The 20,733-nt window shown below is 33.2% G+C and overlaps 1 protein-coding gene and 1 pseudogene across 1 annotated transcript; both read left to right on the top strand.

The window, feature by feature from the left end:
• The first annotated feature begins 9,880 nt into the window (after positions 1-9,880).
• Positions 9,881-11,600, top strand: LOC11424168 (phenolic glucoside malonyltransferase 1-like; annotated as a pseudogene).
• Positions 11,601-18,680: 7,080 nt separating this feature from the next.
• On the top strand, positions 18,681-20,329 carry LOC11430311 (phenolic glucoside malonyltransferase 2). The gene has a single exon (XM_003621426.4). The coding sequence runs from the start codon at positions 18,788-18,790 to the stop codon at positions 20,162-20,164; it is 1,377 nt and encodes a 458-aa protein (XP_003621474.3). The 5' UTR covers positions 18,681-18,787; the 3' UTR covers positions 20,165-20,329.
• Positions 20,330-20,733: the final 404 nt, after the last annotated feature.

Here is a 20,733-nt window from a genome sequence, read left to right as displayed (position 1 = left end):
AGCAGTTTTACCATGGGGAAAGAATTGGGAAAGGAATGCCTTCCTCATTTGATCCCATGAAGTGATAGAACCAATTTGCAATGAATGAAACCAAGCACTAGCTCTATCCCTCAAAGAGAAAGGAAAGAGGTGCAGCCTTACGACCTCTTGGTTTGCCTTCAAAGTTCCACTGAGTCTTAAAAAAATTGAAACATGAAGATACGGATCCTCAGTGGGTGATCCGAAAAATTGATTTTGCTGCACTAAGTAAATAAGTGCAGGCTTTATTTCAAAATTATTACCCTCAACCGTTGGGTACACGATAGCATCGTATGGCTCATCTGAAGATGTGATTGCATACTCTTTGAGAGCACGTTCCTCAGCCATATCGTTATTATTATGTGTTTTTCATCTTCTTTTATGTAAGAATCTATCGATCTCGGGAACGAATTCACCAAGGCTTTTGTTTCTTCGCATAAAAGAATAAGAACCCAAGAAGTTAAGGGTAAAAAACAAAGAAATAAAAAGAAAAAGAAAAAGAAAGAAAAAGAAAAAAGATATATATTTTTTTTCAGTCTATCCGTTAAAAAAAATTAATCAAATAATGATTAGATGAGAGTTTGAGATATAAAGTTTGGGTCTTTGATTAAAAGAAAATAATAATAATAATAATAATAATAATAATAATAAAAATAAAAACAGCCTTGAAATTATTGGTTCATCTAATTGACAAGTCCTTCACAAACCAAACCTAGAACCTTATGTTAGACCTAACTTCTAAAGACAATTTCTATTTTGTTCCTCTAGCAACCAAGCCTATTTCGCTGACTTGATTACTATTAGAATCCTTAAAGTTCGAAACTTATATGTCTCAAAAATTGTAAAGATTATTTCACTGCCTTTACAATCTTTGTCTAAATTCACTTGTTCGAATATCAAAGCTCCACTTTCGTTTTATGAATTGATATTTGAGATGATGGATTAACAATTATCAAACCCTCCACTTTCGTTTCCACAGTTTGGTAATGGTTAATTCATGTTAAAACGGTGAATTTAGATTAGAAATTAGGGTTACATAAGATTAGGGTTAAAAGTTTGGTTTGATTAGGATTATGTCATTTATACTTATCCAATAATCCCCAGAAAAGAAGAGTCTACTCACCGACGTTCATTGTAGACATAGAAGAAGAGAAGAAGAAGAAGAAGAAGAAGAAAGTAAATAACAATAACATAATGATGAACTTTTATTCCAAGAACAAAAGATGAATTGTTATGATAGCTAGCTACTCTATTTATAGTCTTATGTCGACTTAAAACCTAAGCAACTATTCACTAGAATGTTCCACAAGAAACCATAGGCTTTTAGGTCAAAATAGGTAGCTTGTCTCCGAAGCAAACACAGCAAAATGGTATAATGGGGCGCGCCTCTTATATATATTTGTACAAGATCTTCAAATTCTTTGCACATAATATTTTTGTATGAGATATTCATATTTTTGTCCTCAATCCTTGCACCAGATATTTTTGTATAAGATCTTTTATATTTTTGGCACGAATCAGCTCTAATTCTCCTTTCTTTTGTTCCAAGACTCAATCTTTAGAATATTTGTTCATGAAATATAATAATATGCAATTGTAGTAATAGAGTTCTAAAAAGGAAATAAACTTAAATAAAATAAACTTAAATATAAATAAAAAAGACTTAAATATTATATTAAAATAACTAATTATTGACTCATCAATGATTTTTGATCCATTTGAAGAAAAGCCCATTAAGGAATATGTCTCCAAAGATACTATCTTATGACATCATGCAATAACATCAAGATTGCATCATCATAAGTGTGAAGTTTCTATAGCTATAATCAAAAGAACAGCTGGTTGCACTTCTACAGCTCATTACAGCTAAGCAAAAGCGTGTGAAGTTTCTGTCAAGACCAACTGAACTTAGAGAACGTTCTCCTAAACGTTCTGCAAGAACATAAATTCATACTTTCTCTCCAAGCTTAATTTCGGAGCGCAAATCACATTTGAATTAAAACATAACAGTTGTTTTATGAAGTGGGGATCAAATCTCTCATTCCCTATAAATACATGAAGGCTGTGAAGGAGAAATGCAAGAGTTTGAAATACACAAAGCTTCTATATCTCTCTCTCTCTAGAAGCTATAGAAATCATTCTCTCAATCAATATCTTCAACAAACATAAACAAACTCCATAATCTCTCACTATATTTTGTCTCTCATTATCTCTTGAGTTTGTATTTGTAAAATCTCTTTTGTTTGAGATATCATTTTCTAACCAAAACAAATCACCATACAAAGTGTAAACTAGGTTTCAAGTCTATTGGGCTTAATAGTTTGATATAGAGTTGTTCCAACCTTTCTTGTGTGATCAATAATTGTAGAAGTCTGCTGAGGTTGATAATACAGAGTGTAATCGGACTGATCTGGTGTGATCAACAACATAGTGCTATTCATAAGTTTCTGATAGTTGGATACTATAGTAGAAAATCTCACTCGAAGTGTGGGAACTGGAAGTAGCTGGCTTTGGTGAACTAGGATAAATCTTTTGTGTGATCTTTCTTCTCTCATCTCTTTATTTTTGTTTAACATATTTCACATAATCTCACTTCTAACCAACCATACTAATTTTCCATAGCTCTCTTGTCTTTTTATCGCCTTATTTATTTCAGTTATTTATCCAGAGTTCTCTGGTCCCTTTATCGCTTTATTTATTTCAGTTATATATCCAGAGTTCTGTGGTCCTTTTGTCGCTTTATTTATTTCAGTTATATATTCAAAGTACTCTGGTCACTTTACTGCTTTATTTATTTCATCTATATAATCCAGAACTCTCTGGTCCTTTTACTGCTTTATTTATTTCAGTTATTTACTCCAGAATTTTCTGGTCCTCATATTACTTTATTTATTTTAGTCATATAATCCTGAGTTCTCTGGTCCTGTTTATTTATTACTTAATTATTTAAGTTATATTATTACCTGCTTAACCCTTACTAAGAATTTTCTCGAGTAATTATTTCAGAATTAAAATTAAAAAGGGTCACAATTCAAACCCCCCTATATTATGACTATTTCTTCCACTTCATAAGCTCCGTCTCCTAACTCATACCTTAAGTTATGATCAATCACTTTTCAACTCCCACACCAACACCATGACTAACACTAGTTATATTATTCCACCAAACTGAACCCCTTCCACCATCCTCACTAATAGAACCCCCTTCCTCTTCATACCACACTCTTCGTTCAGTCTCCAACATCCATTTACATAACAAAGTCGTATTGAACTTCCTTGACTCCTCCCTTAATAAATATGTTTTTGATAGTTTTGATAATATACAAAATTTAATTAGGTTAGGAAAAAGTTGAAATTTTTCTCTAATTCCTTACACTAAATTTACATAAAGATTTCACAATATTTTTCTCAAAAAATGCTAAATAATTTAACTTTTTTGTCAGTGCTATTTTTGGTTATTTTATTTCAATATAAACAATTTTAAATTATAAATTCTTGCTCTTGGTTTGTTTCCACATTTTTCGTGAAGGTAATCAAGTGGCTAATGCTTTGGCTTGTCATGAACAAAACCTGGCTCCCTCTTCTTCTCACTTGTGGGACTCTCCTCCCAATTTGATTTCTTCTTTCCTAGATAGGGATAAAAGTTGTTTACCTTTTCAAAGGATTGTATTCATGTAACTTCGGTACTTTAGTTCAGGCCTCTCCTGGTGTTTTTCACGATATTTCTTATTTGATAAAAAAAAAAATTATAAAATCATCTTGCTACCAACTATTAAAATTGTTCAGCAACTGCCCCACATATTTAGCGACGATTTGAGGCTCTAAAATATTTAATATAACTATGCATGTGGTCCACCATGGACAACTCTAACATTTGTCCGTGCAAATGTTTTACTCAAATAGATTCCTAGTATGGTGGCATTTAGAATGCACAAGTGAAACTTTTTGTGTATCATACACAAATGAGTTTTTCACCATTGATATATTATTAAATAATTGAATGGCCAAGATTGAAGAATGGTTACTTGTTTAATGAGTCTGGTGTTCAATTGTTGGTATTTGCCTTATGGTGTCTAACAGTAATAGAATTGCATAGATTCATTTATGAAAAAAATATTACGTAAAAATAATAAAAATATTGAATACTAAAAAAGTAATAATTTTTATTGGAAAATAGTTCATAAAATTGTTTTTATTTTTTGAAACCGTTCATAATTTATTTTTAGAAATAATTCATATTTTGAATGGAAAATAAAAGTATTATTTTTTTTTTCAAAGAAAAATAAAAATAGTATTATACAACTCTAATATATATAGGGAAAGCTAAGGGTATCACCACCATTTTTTAATTTAGAATTAGAACAACTGTGAGAAAAAAATAGATTTTTTTTTTAGAACACGAAACTTTATCATGTGTATATATCCTTTAACTAGAATGATCAAATGTTTCTTATTCCGTTCAAGATAACAAATATTCATTTAATACAGGTTTAATGTTCATGACATTCTTCATTGTAAAGAAACCTGAGAATGTTGTTGTTTGTTTCTACTCCTAGATGACAAATATTCATTGATTAACTCACCCAAACTAAATAAAATTACATGAAAATTAAGAAATTATTAGGAAAAAAATGAAGCTTCATTTCACACAGAGGATGTTGTTGTTTGTATCTATTCCCAGATTCAGAAAAAATCATTCATCTTCAACAATTTGGTGTTCTTTCTGCAAAATCCAGATCTGAGAAATAAAAATCCAGAAATCATAAAACAAACCTAGAAATTGGTTGGCTTTAAATCGCTGCTTTAGATACGGGAAAACTCTATGATCTTCATGGAGAACCCTATATCCATTATAATTCATTGCTTGGTGTTCGTCAATCATTTGGGAGTTCTTCCTAAAATTCCAAATTTAATAAACCATTTATCTTCATCTACATTAACGTGATATTCTCCCTTCCCTTTTTCGTAGCATAAAGGGATACACAAGAAAGATTCATGCCCAAAAAAATTTGTCAAAAAAGATGAGGCGTAGAAAAGTTGGGTGGATGAGGAAGATGTGTTGTTGGTTCCATCAATGAAAGTGAAATTGTTAGACATAGTTGTTGCTGGTTGGTAAAGAAAAAAGAATTTATTTGATTTGTGTTTAGTTGAGTAATGACAAAAAATAACTGAGACAACATATATAATTATTGAGAGTCAAGTGGTCAAATATATAAAAATATAGAAAACAGGCAGTACCGGCTATTGTAAGTAGAAGGCTACTTGGGTATCATACACAAAATCATTGATTTGTGCAGGCTAAACGCCACCTTGTTTAACTAATCACGTCCCCATCATAGAGCAAAAAACACAATTAATTAGCATGCTTTTCCCGTCTTAGCTTCTACCAAAAGTGTCCGGTATTTGAAAAGTATTGATACCTGCTGTCTCATCAGAAAAACAAGAATAAAATACAATTCTGTCTTACCATCTTCTTCAATTTTTTCTACAACCAAATTTCTAAAAAATGTCTAAAATTATAGAAATTTTCAATGTATCACCATCTTCACAAGAAGAACTTCCTTCAGAAACATCACTTCCTCTTACTTTCTGACGCGGTATGGAAGCAAGGGTTAGTAAGCGCTAAACCTAAAAGATAAAGAGACAGGTTGCAAGCGAACAAACCTATTAAATAAGGGTTTTCGGAATCCACTAGAATTGAGAGAAAATCTCGAATAATTTTATTGAATCAAAAAGTGTGCCTCTTAGGCTACATAAGTCCTGTTTATATAGTGAAAGAAATAACAAACCCGTGGGCCAAAATAAAATAAAACATAATAATAAAGAGAGTTCTAGAAAATTAATGGCTAAATAATAAATACTACTAAATTACTAATAAAACCCTCCTACATCAGTCTCCTCCACCTCTGAAGAACTCGATCCCGAGTTCTCATTTTGATAAAGAGCTTCCCATGCATGTCGACTCCTCCAATGAACAAGAGCACACCCACCCGGATCCCATTGGTTGAACTGTGAAGGTCCGTTTTTATGGACAGAGCTGTCACTGTGCAATGTACCAACAATAGCAGAATCACTTGATAATTCTATATAAGTTAGAGCACTGTTAAGTGATGCCTAATCATTTTGTACTTGAAGTATAAGAATGAATGAAACCAACACAGTTGACGAATCCCCTTTTATTTGAGAGAATAACCAATATCCTTTTTCATGAAATCCAAGTAAAGGTTTAATAACATGCAGAACACCAAATGGTGAGAGTACCCTTTGTATAATGTTTCTTGGTTCCACTTTATATAAGCCTTTAATAAAGCTTAAAAATACATTCACAAGATATGCATAATATTGATCAAGAGTGGAGGCTTTGTTTATCAAGAAACTGACATAATAGCATTTCACATAGACATTACTTCCATGTTTCTCATCCACCACCATTTTTCCATCAGTTGATCCATTGTCACTAGCTAGGACTTTAATGGGCTTCACCTCAAATTTCGGCTTCATAAGCAAAAATTCTATACTAGCACAAGCCTTCAGAAGCTCATTCTTGTTAACACCATATTTCTTTGTGGTCAAGACATTTGCATGGCATTTAGATTTTTCAAAAGGATTGGCTAGCTCATCTCCAAGTTTTTGATCTATGTGAAATATCTGAAACGCTTCTGCAAAATCCATAACAGTAAGAAAACAATAAGGTTCATCTTTATTTGCCCAATATTACATTTTTTCTTGGGCCTTGATACACAATTTGTCCATCTGTAAGCAATATGATATCATCGAATAATTCATAAGTTTCTAGTGCTGGCTGTAGCAGAGTTACAAGTGCAGTTCCATTTAGGATATGAATTGAAGCCTTATCAACCAAGACTACTGCACCTAGAACTTCTCTTAGGAATGTGTCCATATGGTGATATCTGTCATGAATTTGCTTCAAATGGTGTAGGCTTGACAACAAACGCTTGGAAAATACATCGTCTGGTGTTTTTCTTGTCCCACACAACCTACCTATAATAGTTGCAAACGAACTCACTTGCCGCTGGGTAATCAATGGATTCGAACACTGTTTTGGCAGCTAGGAACATGATGAATTCTGAAAATTGGTTTGAAAGAACTGAAAACACATTTCCTTTGTCTTCTGCATTACTGCTGATGTGTCCCCCCACTATATAAACCTCATCAGTTACAAATTTCAAGGGTTGTGTTTTATCAATTCCTCTTTTCTCAAATACAATCCCAAGTGCAATACCATATCTTCGAGGCCAATCAATAACTACTTCACTATTTTCAAATAAATACCAATGAAGAGACTTATCGCAAATAAATTCATATATGATAATATTTTTATTTTCTTTGCAACAGTACCCCAACAACATCACTATATTCTTGTATCTAGCAAAACTCAAGACATACACTTCAGAATTGGCTTCATCAATGTCTTCAGAATCATCTTTCTTGGAATTTGACTTATGTTCCTTTCGTGAAACATAACCATTGGTGGCTTTGATTGATTTCTCAACTGATGATGCAATGAATGGTCTCCAAACTAATTTAACCATGAAACACACCCGTTTTGCTATGATGGAGCCCTTCGTTGTCTCAAGCCCATATGATGCCGTCGACGTTGGTTGTGGATGAGCCGCCGCCGCCTGCATCTTGGTGTCCGGAGGTTCTGGTGGCGGTGAGATTGTTGCGGTAATATTAAAATTGGAACGAGGTTGATTTCTGATACCGTCTTCTGTATAATTAGCCTCGTGAATGTTGTGGCTTTCAGCTGAACCTTTCTTTCCTTCACTACTATATCCATTGTGCATTTGGGATGCTTCCACGGGAGACGAACTAGATTGAACCTCGCTTAGAGCTCCATTAACAGAACTTGTTGATGAAACTTCTGCAATAGGAGTTTTTGCTGGCATGCTGTCCTGGTTTCGTTCTACAAGATCTACATAAACTTCATTATTGGCATACTTAGGGTCGGTTGCTCTACAGGGAACAATATTTGGTGGAGATATCAGCTCTTGTAGCATATTAGGTTCTGTAGTTAGTGGAAAGCCATCGTCTATCATCTCATCCAACAAATCAGTCTCCTCCACACTAACAATATGTATCAGTGACCGAACATATTAGGAGACTGATTTGTCGCGGATCATAGTATTCGTTAGTGGAAAGCCATCGTCTATCATCTCATCCAACAAATCAGTCTACTCCACACTAACAATATGTATCGGTGACTGAACATATTAGGAGACTGATTTGTCGCGGCTCATAGTATTCCAAATCAGATTCATTGGCATATTTTGATGTTCGGTACGTAACAATAGTATGGTTGTTATTACAAACCCTAATAATCGGAATTGGTTCTTCTCCTCTGTTCGGATTGTTTCTGTTTCTGTTGTTGTCAACCTTAGCTGTCCACCCCGCCATCTAATCTGACAGAGCTTTGAGGGCCGGGGTAAGAGCCGCGACAACCTCTACTTTCGTCATCGGTTGATCTCCCATGGTTGATCCGTTAGGAAAAGAACAGAGAAACCTGCTCTGATACCAACTGACGCAGTACGGAAGCAAAGGTTAAGCAAGCGCTAAACCTAAAGGATAAAAGATAATTGAGAGAAAATCTCAAATAATTTGATTGAATCAAAAAGTGTGTCTCTTAGGCTACATAAGTTCTCCTTATATACCGAAAGAAATAACAAACCCGTGGGCCAAAATAAAATAAAACGTAATAATAATAGAGAGTTTTAGAAAATTACTATGTTTTGGCTAAATAATAAATACTACTAAATTACTAATAAAACCCTCCTACATCACTTTCTTTGACATACTATGGTTAAGATTACCACCAGGTCAAAAAAATTTCTTCTATGAATTTCCACACCAAACCACACTTTTCCTCAACACCCTTCTTCCCAAACTCAAAAAATCACTTTCCATTGCACTTAATTACTTGGCTTATTTGATCCAATCGTCCCCTGAATAATTTCAAGTTTTCATTTTGGTCCCACAATTAATAAAACGTACGTTTAAGTCCCTCACTTTTTCCTCTGTTTGCCAAATAAATCTTTCGGTGTTAAGTTTAACCCCAAACGTCTATAGTGGATCAACCTTAAGAGTGGCCCACCATAGACTTCATTAATTTTTTAAATTTTGACCGTTTGATCTTTTAAAAAACAAGCTACCATTAGATTATGAAGGACTACTTTATCCTACAATCATCCTCCAACAACAACCATTGGATTAAAAAGAGGCCACCATTCGATTAAATGGATCATGTTATATATATAAAAAAAAAAAAAAAAGTTCACAGATCTCCTCCTTCTTCTCTCCTAAAACCACCACCGTCGCCGCCCCACCCCGGCGTCGCTCTGCCGACCACGTGCACCGATCGGAATAAGTAAGACCATTTTCTTTATCCTCTCGACTAGGGCTTTCCATTGGTCCAACTAATTTCACGAAAGGAACAACTTTTTCGCCAACCCTTTTCTTCCTCCGCCGCCGGAAGGGGCTTTTCCGGCCACCATACTTTGTATTTCTTCTTCCTGTTAATGGGCTTTTGTGAATTCCACTTCTTTCTCTTTTAACCGGTGCGCCACCCAGTACCACAACCACCAACCTCCTCTCTTCCAATTTCAGATCTCGTTTTTCTCTTCGTGGGTTCTTTTCAAAGCTATGGATTCCATGGAAAAAAGGAATGAGGAATGTTAGATTGAAACGAAGATGAAGAATATTGAGATGAAGGAATGAGGAATGTTACAATTCTGGAAATTCATGTGATGTTGATTTTTTATTTTGATTTTTTATTTCTAGAAATTCATGTGATGTTACAACATGATTTTTGATTTCTAGAAATTCAACATGATTTTTTGTTTTCATGGATAAAGGAATTCGTGTTTTGATTTTTGATGTTGCACTTTTGGAAATTTGTTTATGGAAATCATGTGATGTTGTTTCTGGAAATTTGTTTATGGTGATTGTGAAATGAAGAAGGTGAAGAATGAATGAACCTGGAAGTTGTAATTGTAATTTTGTTGGTTGTTGTTGCTGTTTATGAATGTTGGTTAAAATGATATGAATATGATGAAGAAGAATGAAGAAGAAGATGAAGAAAAGGGAGAAATAATTAGGTGTTGTTTACTCACCATAAGATAAAATACATCTGTGTGATCCAATGATCATTCTTTTAAAAAAAACATATCAAACGGTTAAAATTTAAAAAATTAATGAAGTCTATGGTGGACAACTCTTAGGATTGATCCACCATACACGTTTAGGGTTAAACTTAACATCAAATGATTTATTTGGCAAACAGAGGAAAAAGTGAGGGACTTAAACCCACATTTTATTAATTGTGGGATCAAAATAAAAACTTAAAATTATTTAGGGGACCATTGGATCAAATAAGCCTAATTACTTTTATCCTCTTTTGGGTCATCTCACTTGGCCTAATGATTCTCACAAACCAATCATCAAATTCTTCAAGAGAAACACTCTTTCACTTACCATAGCTGAATCTGATTCTGATTTCAATTATCTATCTGGTAAGAATCCTTCTGAAGCTACACAAATTCATGATCTTTTACCTAACTTGAATATTTCTCATGATCAAGCTTATGTTTTGGCTCTTCAAGTTACCGTTTTTCCAAACTATGGATTTTCAATTGGTATTACTTCACATCATGCTGTTTTAGATGGTAAAACTTCAACTTCTTTTATCAAATCTTGGGCTTACCTATGTAGAAATATTGGAAAGGAAATATCTGAATCAGAATCATCCATTTGTTTGCCTCATGAGTTTTGTCCTTTCTATGATAGAAAAGTAATCAAGGATCCAAACGAATTAGAGGAAAAATATTTAAGTGATTGGTTAAAGCAAGGTGGAACCAACAATAAAAGCTTAATGGTTTGGGATCTTCAAGTTCCAGAAGATTCATTTAGAGGGTTATTTCAATTATCTCGTTCGGATATCAAAAAGCTTAAGGAATTTGTAGTGTTAAAACAAGAGGGTACTAGGAACGAGAATAAAAGTCTTCATTTGTCAACATTTGTACTATCTATTGGTATGTAGAATGAAAGCCGAGAAAATTGAGAACAAAAATGTTGTGATGGGTTTGAATATCGATTGTCGGACTCGTTTAGATCAGCCAATTCCTGCAACATATTTTGGAAATTGTATTGGAGGAAGACTTGCAATTGTTAAAACAAGTGAGTTATTTGGAGAAAATGGACTAATTGTAGTTGTTGAAGTGTTGAGTGAAGCTTTGGAAACTTTAAAAGATGGAGTGTTGACTGGAGCTGAAAATTGGTCTTCATTGTTACTTGAAGGTCTTGCCATTGCTGATGTTAAAACAATTGGTACTGCTGGTTCACCTAAATTTGAGGTTTATAGTACTGATTTTGGATGTGGAAAACCAAAGAAAGTTGAAATGGTTTCTATAGATAGAATTGGTGCCTTTTGTCTTTCTGATTGTAGAAAGGGTGATGGTGTTGAGATAGGTTTTGTGTCTAACAAAAAAGCAATGGAAGCTTTTGCTTCGCTCTTTGTCAAAGGAATTGCATCATGAGTTTCTACATGTGTATGTGTAGACTCTATTGTTTTTTGTTTTTTTATGTAATGATTGTATGAAGATGATGATTTTGGGTTTTTTTTTATATTTATTTTCTGTTTTATTTTTTGTGTTTGTTTGGATTTTGTTATGAATGTATAAATAAGAAGATGAAGAAGAGAAGGGGAAGAAGATGAAGAAAGGTGAATATTTTTTTTTTTTTTTGTGTTGGTGGTGCACCATTAGATTCAGTAATCATGCATGATCTAATGGTTGTTTTTAAAATAAAAAGATCTAACCGTTAAAATTAATGAGATCAATGATAGACCATCTTTATTGTCGGTCCACCTTAAACGTTAGAGTTAAAAGGTAACGGAAAATGACTAACTTGACTAGCAAATGTAACTCAAAGGACCTAAACATAACAAAAATTAATTACATGATGACCAATATAAAACGTCGTAAATAGTTAAGAGACTGCTTATCTAATTTAACCTAATTTATATAACTTGAAAGCTTGTAATAGTTGAAGCTTGTATTGCTTTAGGTTTGTGTTTTTATGATGTTAGTTAGTAGTTTTTAGACGATGTTTTAATTATATATTTTATTTGATGATTATTTTGTTTTCGGTATCATATATATAATTATGTTAAAGCACCTAGAAAACCATGCCTCACTGTGTCCGATGTGCCTTAGTGTCTTGTGTAACAAGCCATTTTTCGAAAGAATGATATTATAGTTTAGTAGATATAAGAGACGACCAATGGGGCGACGATAAACTGTCGAATTACAAAAAGGAGTGCCGTCATTTGGCCGTATATAAAGTTGTTTCACCACCGTAAAATATGATGGGCAACAACCAATCTTACTAGTGTTAGCTAAAAGTAAGTGTATATTTTCTTTGACATATAAATAATCCTTTTTGAGAACGAGTTACTCCAACGCTGATAAATATTGAGGAAGAAATGGCTTTAACAAAAAATTGTTAAGACTAAACTGATTAAGAAAATACACGTTTAGAAACAATTTTGTATTTTATCTTCAGTGATAAGACCGAATTGACAACTAGGTATTGACCTACTATCAATATTATATTTATCTTTGTTCAAATGAGATGTTGTGAAAGTGACTCAAAATTGGAGAAATTGAAGCTTGCTGAAGCTGTCAAAATCGGAGCACGATTTTTTGGAGCAGAATTGCCACTTTCATTCGAAAAAAATCGGAGCACGATTTTGCGCAGAAGAATAAAAATAAAACGTATTTTTATGGGCCTGATTTGGATCCAATTTATGAGGGATGCTTTTACTATAAATATAGACATTTGTATCAGTGTAAACCTTGAGATAGAGGGGGCTGAAACAAGGGTTTAGAATGACAACAACAAAACTAGGGTTTGTATAGAGTTTGTCTCTTTGGCAACAAACACTAGGGTTTGATGGTTGATTCACCTTGGGAAACACTATTAGGATTGAGTCTCTTGGTTACGGGAAGAGATTGGGACTTTGGGTAGAATTAGGCGGGAGACTTATTCTTGTAACTCATTGACATCTCTTTTGTAACGTTACTCATCATATAGTGAAACAGAGGGCTGCTATCTCCCCCATACTAGGTCAATTTGGACCGAACTGGGTGAACAAATTCTTTTGTGTTCTCTCTTCTTTTCTCTCGCCATTTTCTACTTTTGGCTTGTGTTTATTATTGTTCTATACACTTTGTTTTGGTTGCTTGATGATTCCTTGCTCCACACATCAAGTTTGTTATTGGTGTGATTTTTCATCGAATTTGCAACAATTGGCGCCCACCTTGGGGCAAGGGTCAAAGGATAATCAATTACTATAGGTTCAAAGTGGGATATTGAGAAGTTTATTGGAGATAACGATTTTAGGTTATGGATGGTAAAGATGGAAGCGGTGTTAATACAACAGAAATGTGAGAAAACTTTGAAGGGTGAAGGTGTGTTACGAGTCACCATGTCACGAGTGGAGAAGACCGAGATGGTGGACAAGGCCAGGAGTGTCATTGTCTTGTGCCTCAGGAATAAAGTTTCGAGAGAAGCAACAAAGGATAAAACCGCGGCATCGATGTGGGAAAAGTTGGAATCTTTGTATATGACAAAGTCTTTGGCTCATCGGCAAGTCCTAAAGCAACAACTTTACTCATTCAAGATGGTTGATGAGATAAAACCGCAAGTGTACGGTCTTACCGAAGTAGTAATGAAAAGAGTATCGTTCCGACAGGGAGTTGTTTAATTCAATTAACTTTAGTTGGTGATTAGAAGAAAATCAGGAATTTAAGATTGTTGTTTTCAAATGATTGAAAGAGAAAAAAAAAATAAAAGAGAGCCTTGGGATCGTTGGTCCGTCATAGGCGACAAAATCATTCACAAGCCAAGCCATTAAACCTAAACCGTATTTTAGACCTAGTTTCTAAAGACGAGTTTCTCTTAAGCCTATCACATCTCCCGTCGGTGTCAATGAGTGTGTTCCTCTAGCAAGCACGCCTATTTTCATGGTTGATTACTATTAGAATCCTTGAAGATCGAAACTCTATAAGTCTCAAGGTTCACTAGACTATTTTCATGTTTCGCAATCCTTGTCTAAATTCACTTGATCGAATATTAAAGCTCCACTTTCGTTTTATGAATTAACATTTGGAATGATGGATTAACGATTATCAAACCCTCCACTTTCGTTTCCACAGTTTGATAATATTTAATCCATGTTAAAACGGTGAATTTAGAAGAGAAACTAGGGTTATATAATACTAAGGTTTAAGGCTTAACTTGATTAGGATTATGTCATTAGACTTATCCGACAATCCCAAGACATAAGAAGTCTACTCACTCATGGTCATCGTAGACATCGAGAAGAAGAGAGAAAACATAAAAGTAAATGACAAGAAAGTAAAAGAAAAGAAAAGAACTTTTATTAGAAAGACAATTGTCACTTATTGAATTTCAAGAAAAGATGAATATTTGTGATGGCTAGCTACTCTATTTATATTTTACATTCGACTTAAAATCTAAGCAATCACTAGAATGTTCCACAAGTAAACTAAAACAGAGTAGCTTAAAATCTAAGCAAAAGCAGCAAAAGTAGTTCTGGAGGGTGGCACGGCCGTGCCAAGCCTAGCACGGGCCGTGCCAAGTTTCTGACTTGAGGGAGATATATTTTTGTCTCCGAATCTTCGTATTTTCGTACCGAATCAGCTCCAAAACCCATTTCTTTTGCTCCAAGACTCAATCCATCAAATATTCGTTCCTGAAATATAACAATATGCAATTGTAGTAAAATAGCTCAAAAAGAAAATAATATTAAAATAAAATAAACTTAAATCTAATTAAAACAAAACTAAATAACATATTAAAATAGATAATAAATGACTCATCAATGGTAAAGTCAAAGGCCTTCATGGAGCTACTTATGGAGTTCAACAAAATCATTGGTGATTTGGAGAACATTGAGGTGCATCTTGGGGATGCGGGTGCTCTGATGGTGTGGTGTTGTTTGGAGGATGAAGAAGGTGATGTGTCTCAACTTGAGAATGATGCCTAGTGGAGCGGTGGTCGTCTGGAGAGACATTAAACACTCAACATCAGCCTGGAGAGGTGGTGACAAGAATACTCATGATCAGTCTGGAGAGGCGGAGGCAACAATACTCATGATCTACCTGTTGAGCTGGAGTTTCAAGGTTGAAGACATAGTACGATTACGCATTTGCTAGTTTAGGTAGAGTACGCTAAGCTTGAGGTGGAGTTGAACACACCGGAAAGCAAGAATCAACTATGTTTGTTGTATCCTCAGGAAAGCAAGAATCAACTACACCTTCATTCATCTTACGATCTTCCATTTTTCTTGTACTAAAAAAATGACGAAAATCATAGAAATTTTCAATGTAGAACCATCATCACAAGTAGAACTACCTTCAGAAACATCACTTCCTCTTACTTTCTTTGACATATTATGGTTAAGATTACCACCTGTTCAAAGAATTTTCTTCTATGAATTTCCACACCAAACCTCACTTTTCTTCAATACCCTTCTTCCCAAACTCAAACAATCCCTTTCCCTCACTTTGAGCTTAATATTGTGTGTATTACTTTCCATTAATTAACCTCACAATGAATTTGAGGCCCATTGTAAAAAGTCGATAGCTATAAAGGGGACCTTTTTTAAATTATACTTATGCGTATTGTTTCATTCATTTTCTTAACAAATGTGAAAAAACTTTAAATTGCACTTAAATTAGAATGAAGATAGTAAATAAAATAATAAATTGATTAAATATTAAAATAAATATTTTCACATTCAACAAATCACGATTCTATAAGGAAAATATGATATCTTCGAGTCATAGTAATCATATATAAACGCCCTTATAAGATTATACTTCTTGTCAAACAATATCTTGTTGTAGTTACTCTATCATGTTTGAGGCTTTACATGACTATTACATTTTTTTTTTATCAATGTTAGTTTCATATACCCACACATTTGCGAAATAAAACTTTTGGAAAAGAGCATGCCAAAAATATATTAAGGAGAAGTACCCTTTCAATGCCATGAATTTTATTAGTATCATAACAAAAAGAGGAAGCTCAAAAAAACATGAGATCGGTCTGATCCAAATGTTTTTCATGTTTTTAGTCTTTATTCCTCTTTTCATTTCCTCCGCCTCTATAAGTTATACCATCACATATTATAATTTGAGGGAAAATAAAAGAAAGACTCTTACTAAAATTTCTCCTTAATATAGCTTAATAGAGCTAGTGAATTGGTTAAACAAAATAAAATGATAAAATCCACACACACAAAAATTAAAACCACGAGAGAAATTAGAGATTTTGAGCGCGAATTGATAAACACAAAAACATTTTAAAATCCACACACCCAAAAATCAAGACCACATGAGAAATTCTAGATGTTAACATCAAGTTGATGCGATGACAAATTTTTATTGAGTAGTGTTATTTAAACATCCATTTTCATGACAACTTTTGAGATAATTAAAATTTTTACAAAGAAAATTAAATATTGGTACAAAAATCAAAGCAATAGAGAGAGAAAGTAAAAACATAATGTGAGTATGAGAGAGAAGTTGTCACAAAAGTTGTAAAATATTAGTTGTTCAAATAACATTTCTCATTTTTATTATAAGTCACATTGAAAAAAAATTGATTTTTATTATAAGTTATTTTGCAATACCATTACATGATTAATGATTTTTTTATTTTTTTTTATAAATTCCTTTATCATTCATTACTCTATCTCTGTGAAGCCTGGATACGTGATACGATATGGATACGATACTGCACCGATACGTTGATATGGGAAAATTTCAAAAATCAAGATACGATACGGCTGTGATACGTTAATAAAAAAATTATATAATTAAATGTATAATATAATTATAACATTTTTTTTAATATGCAAATATATTAACAAACACAAGAAACTAGACTCGTAGCACATTAACATAAATATAAATACTATTAACGATTAAGAGAGTGGTGATTAGTCAATTACATACGCAAAATATACCAAAAAGAGCATCATCAGTGTTATATCAATGCTATACTATATCCAAAAGGAACATTGTTAATGTTATACTATATCGATCCAAAAAGAAGCACTACATCCAAAGTGGAAGGCGACCATGCATTTTGGAAGAAAAAGTTGAAACCCTAGTATTTTAAAAAGGGGAAGATGAAATTGTTTCTATGGTATGGTGTGGGTCGTACTGGCACCAAAGAAAGATAAAGGAAATGTATATGTATATATATATATATATATATATATATATATATATATATATATATTATACTAATATAATGTTTTTATTCTTATTTTTTTCTTCTTATTTTTTACAAAAAAAAAAAGCACATAAATCAAAATAATATAAAAAAACACAAGTATCCATGCGTATCGGGACGTATCGGAAAATTATTTTCTTAAAAAATAAAATTTAATATTTGGATACGTATCGGGAAGTATCGGACAGGTATCGGTGCAGGATACGCAGGGGATACGGTACATCATCCATTTTAAAGTATCGGGGCTTCACAACACTCTCTTCTTCTTTTCTTTTAATAGTTTTTTCTTATGTCTCATTAATAAGAGATAACTTTGTAAAATCATTCATGACTTATCTTTCAATTACATAATTAACTAGAAACGGTCTTTAAGAGTCATACAAATAAACTAGATGAGATTTATGTATTGAAAATTTAGATTTTATTTTTTTTCCCCAATTTCGTTTGAGTTACTTTTAATTTGGTCCTTATATCATCACATCATTCATCTTATCAGCCTCAAACAATTGTCATCCCACAAGTTAACAAAAGATTTTAACTTCAAAAACTAAACTAATACGGAGGTACACATTTAAAAACTATATTGTATTTTATCCTAAGTTATAGACTGAATTGACAACGACGTATAGACATACTATCAATATTATATAGGGTCAGTTGTTAACATTTTCATTATATATATTTATCTTTCTCTCCAAATGAGAGGATTCTTCCTCGAACAATGATAGGTAGATACCTTTAATGTGTCAATCTCTTTGTACTACTTTGAAAAATTTCAGTTAACCAAATAAATGATCTGTATGACCACGTTTTTTTAGTTGCGTGACCACTAGTTTTTCAGAATTTATTTGGTTAACTAAGTGGAAAAATAGTGGTCACGCACACTTAGTTGCGTGACCACATTTTTCAACTTCTAAATAGTGGTCACTCAACTGAAAAAATGTGGTCAGATAAACCATATATCTAGTTAATTAAATTTGTTTAGAGTGGTACAAACAGGTGTGCACATTAAAGGTGTTTACCGATCTTGATTCCTCTCACTCTAGGAGGATCTTACTCATTTACGGGTAGCACTTGGGTGACATACAGTTGGGTGACATTGGTGACATTGGCCAATCACAATGTCACAATTCTTGTGAAAGAGAGAGAAACACGAGCATTGTGGCATTGTGATTGACCAATATCACCAATATCACCCAACTCTATGTCACCCAAGTATTTTTCCTCATTTATCACGTGAAGATAGTAGGACCTACTATCATAACAATAATCAACTACTAAAAGTAGGACGTACTAAAACTGTCAGGTAACAACTTTTAAGGGATAGGACTCATACAATTAAGTTTGTTGTGTCCTCAGAAAAGCAAGAATCAACTACACCTTCATTCATCTTACGATCTTCCATTTTTCTTGTACAAAAAAAATGACGAAAATCATAGAAATTTTCAATGTAGCACCATCATCACAAGTAGAACTACCTTCAGAAACATCACTTCCTCTTACTTTCTTTGACATATTATGGTTAAGATTACCACCTGTTCAAAGAATTTTCTTCTATGAATTTCCACACCAAACCTCACTTTTCTTTAATACCCTTCTTCCCAAACTCAAACAATCTCTTTCTCTTACACTTTCTCACTTTTATCCTCTTTTGGGTCATCTCATTTGGCCTAATGATTCTCACAAACCAATCATTAAATTCATAAGAGGAAACACTCTTTCACTTACCATAGCTGAATCTCATGCTGATTTCAATCATTTATCTGGTAAGAATCTTTCTGAAGCTACACAAATTCATGATCTTTTACCTAACTTGAATATTTCTCATGATCAAGCTTCTGTTTTGGCTCTTCAAGTTACCATTTTTCCAAACTATGGATTTTCAATTGGTATTACTTCACATCATGCTGTTTTAGATGGTAAAACTTCAACTTCTTTTATCAAATCTTGGGCTTACCTATGTAGAAAGCTTGAAATTGAAGTATCTGAATTAGTATCACCCCTTTGTTTGCCACATGAGTTTTGTCCTTTCTATGATAGAAAAGTAATCAAGGATCCAAATGAATTAGAGGCAAAATATTTAAGTGATTGGTTAAAGCAAGGTGGAACCAACAATAGAAGTTTAATGGTTTGGGATCTTCAAGTTCCAGAAGATTCATTTAGAGGATTATTTCAATTATCTCGTTTGGATATCGAAAAGCTTAAGGAATTTGTAGTGTCAAAACAAAAGGGTAATAGGAACGAGAAAAAAAATCTTCACCTGTCAACTTTTGTTGTATCTATAGCTTATGCATGGGTATGCAGAGTGAAAGCAGAAGAAATTGAGAACAAAAATGCTATGATGGTTTTGAATATTGATTGTCGTAATCGTTTAGATCAGCCGATTCCTGCAACATATTTTGGAAATTGTATTGGAGCAAGACTTGCAATTGTTAAAACAAATGAGTTATTGGGGGAAGATGGACTAATTGTGGCTGTTGAAGTGTTGAGTGAAGCTTTGGAAACTATAAAAGATGGAGTGTTGAATGGAGCTGAAAATTGGTCTTCATTGTTACTTGAAGGTCTTGCCATGACCGATGTTAAAATGATTGGTGCTGCTGGTTCACCTAAATTTGAGGTTTATAGCACTGATTTTGGTTGTGGAAAACCAAAGAAAGTTGAAATGGTTTCAATAGATAGAACTGGTGCCTTTTGTCTTTCTGATTGTAGAAAGGGTGATGGTGTTGAGATAGGTTTTGTGTCTAACAAAAAAGCAATGGAATCTTTTGCTTCGCTCTTTGTCAAAGGCATTGCATCCTGAGTTCTACATGTGTATGTGTAGACTCTATTGTTATGCAGGATTAAATATTTTATGGTACTTTTAATAAATTTTTGAGTGGAAGACGATGATTTTGGTTTTTGTTTTGTTTTGTTTTTATGTGATTAATGTATGAAGATGATGATTTTGAATTTTTCTATATCTTTATCTGTTATCTCTTTTTCTGTGTTTGTTTGGATTTTGTTATGAATGTATGAATGATGGTGAAGATGAGAAGGGGAAGAAAATGAAGAAAGGTGAGTTTTTTTGGTGTTGGTGATTTTTTACCCTTATTTTTGGTAAACAATCATTAGTTTTAAATTTATTACTCACAGGATTAAACTAGTAAATCCTATGACATATTTGTGCAATATTTCTCAGAAATATTTAAATGCTCATCATGTTCATAGATTTGAATTTAAAAAGATGAATTTAAATAACTATTTCGATTGAGACGAAATTCGTTTAAAAGTAAAAGAAAAATTTAAAAGTAAATGCAAACAATGAGTAAATAGGCAACCACCCCCCTAAAATTGTAAGTTTGGCCAATTACCATCCCTGCCGTTAACAAA

The sequence above is a fragment of the Medicago truncatula genome, chromosome 7 (genome assembly GCF_003473485.1).
Source record: "Medicago truncatula cultivar Jemalong A17 chromosome 7, MtrunA17r5.0-ANR, whole genome shotgun sequence".
Taxonomy (NCBI): domain Eukaryota; kingdom Viridiplantae; phylum Streptophyta; class Magnoliopsida; order Fabales; family Fabaceae; genus Medicago; species Medicago truncatula.
Note: the sequence above shows the minus strand (reverse complement) of the source record. Positions and strands in the feature narration are given on the sequence as shown.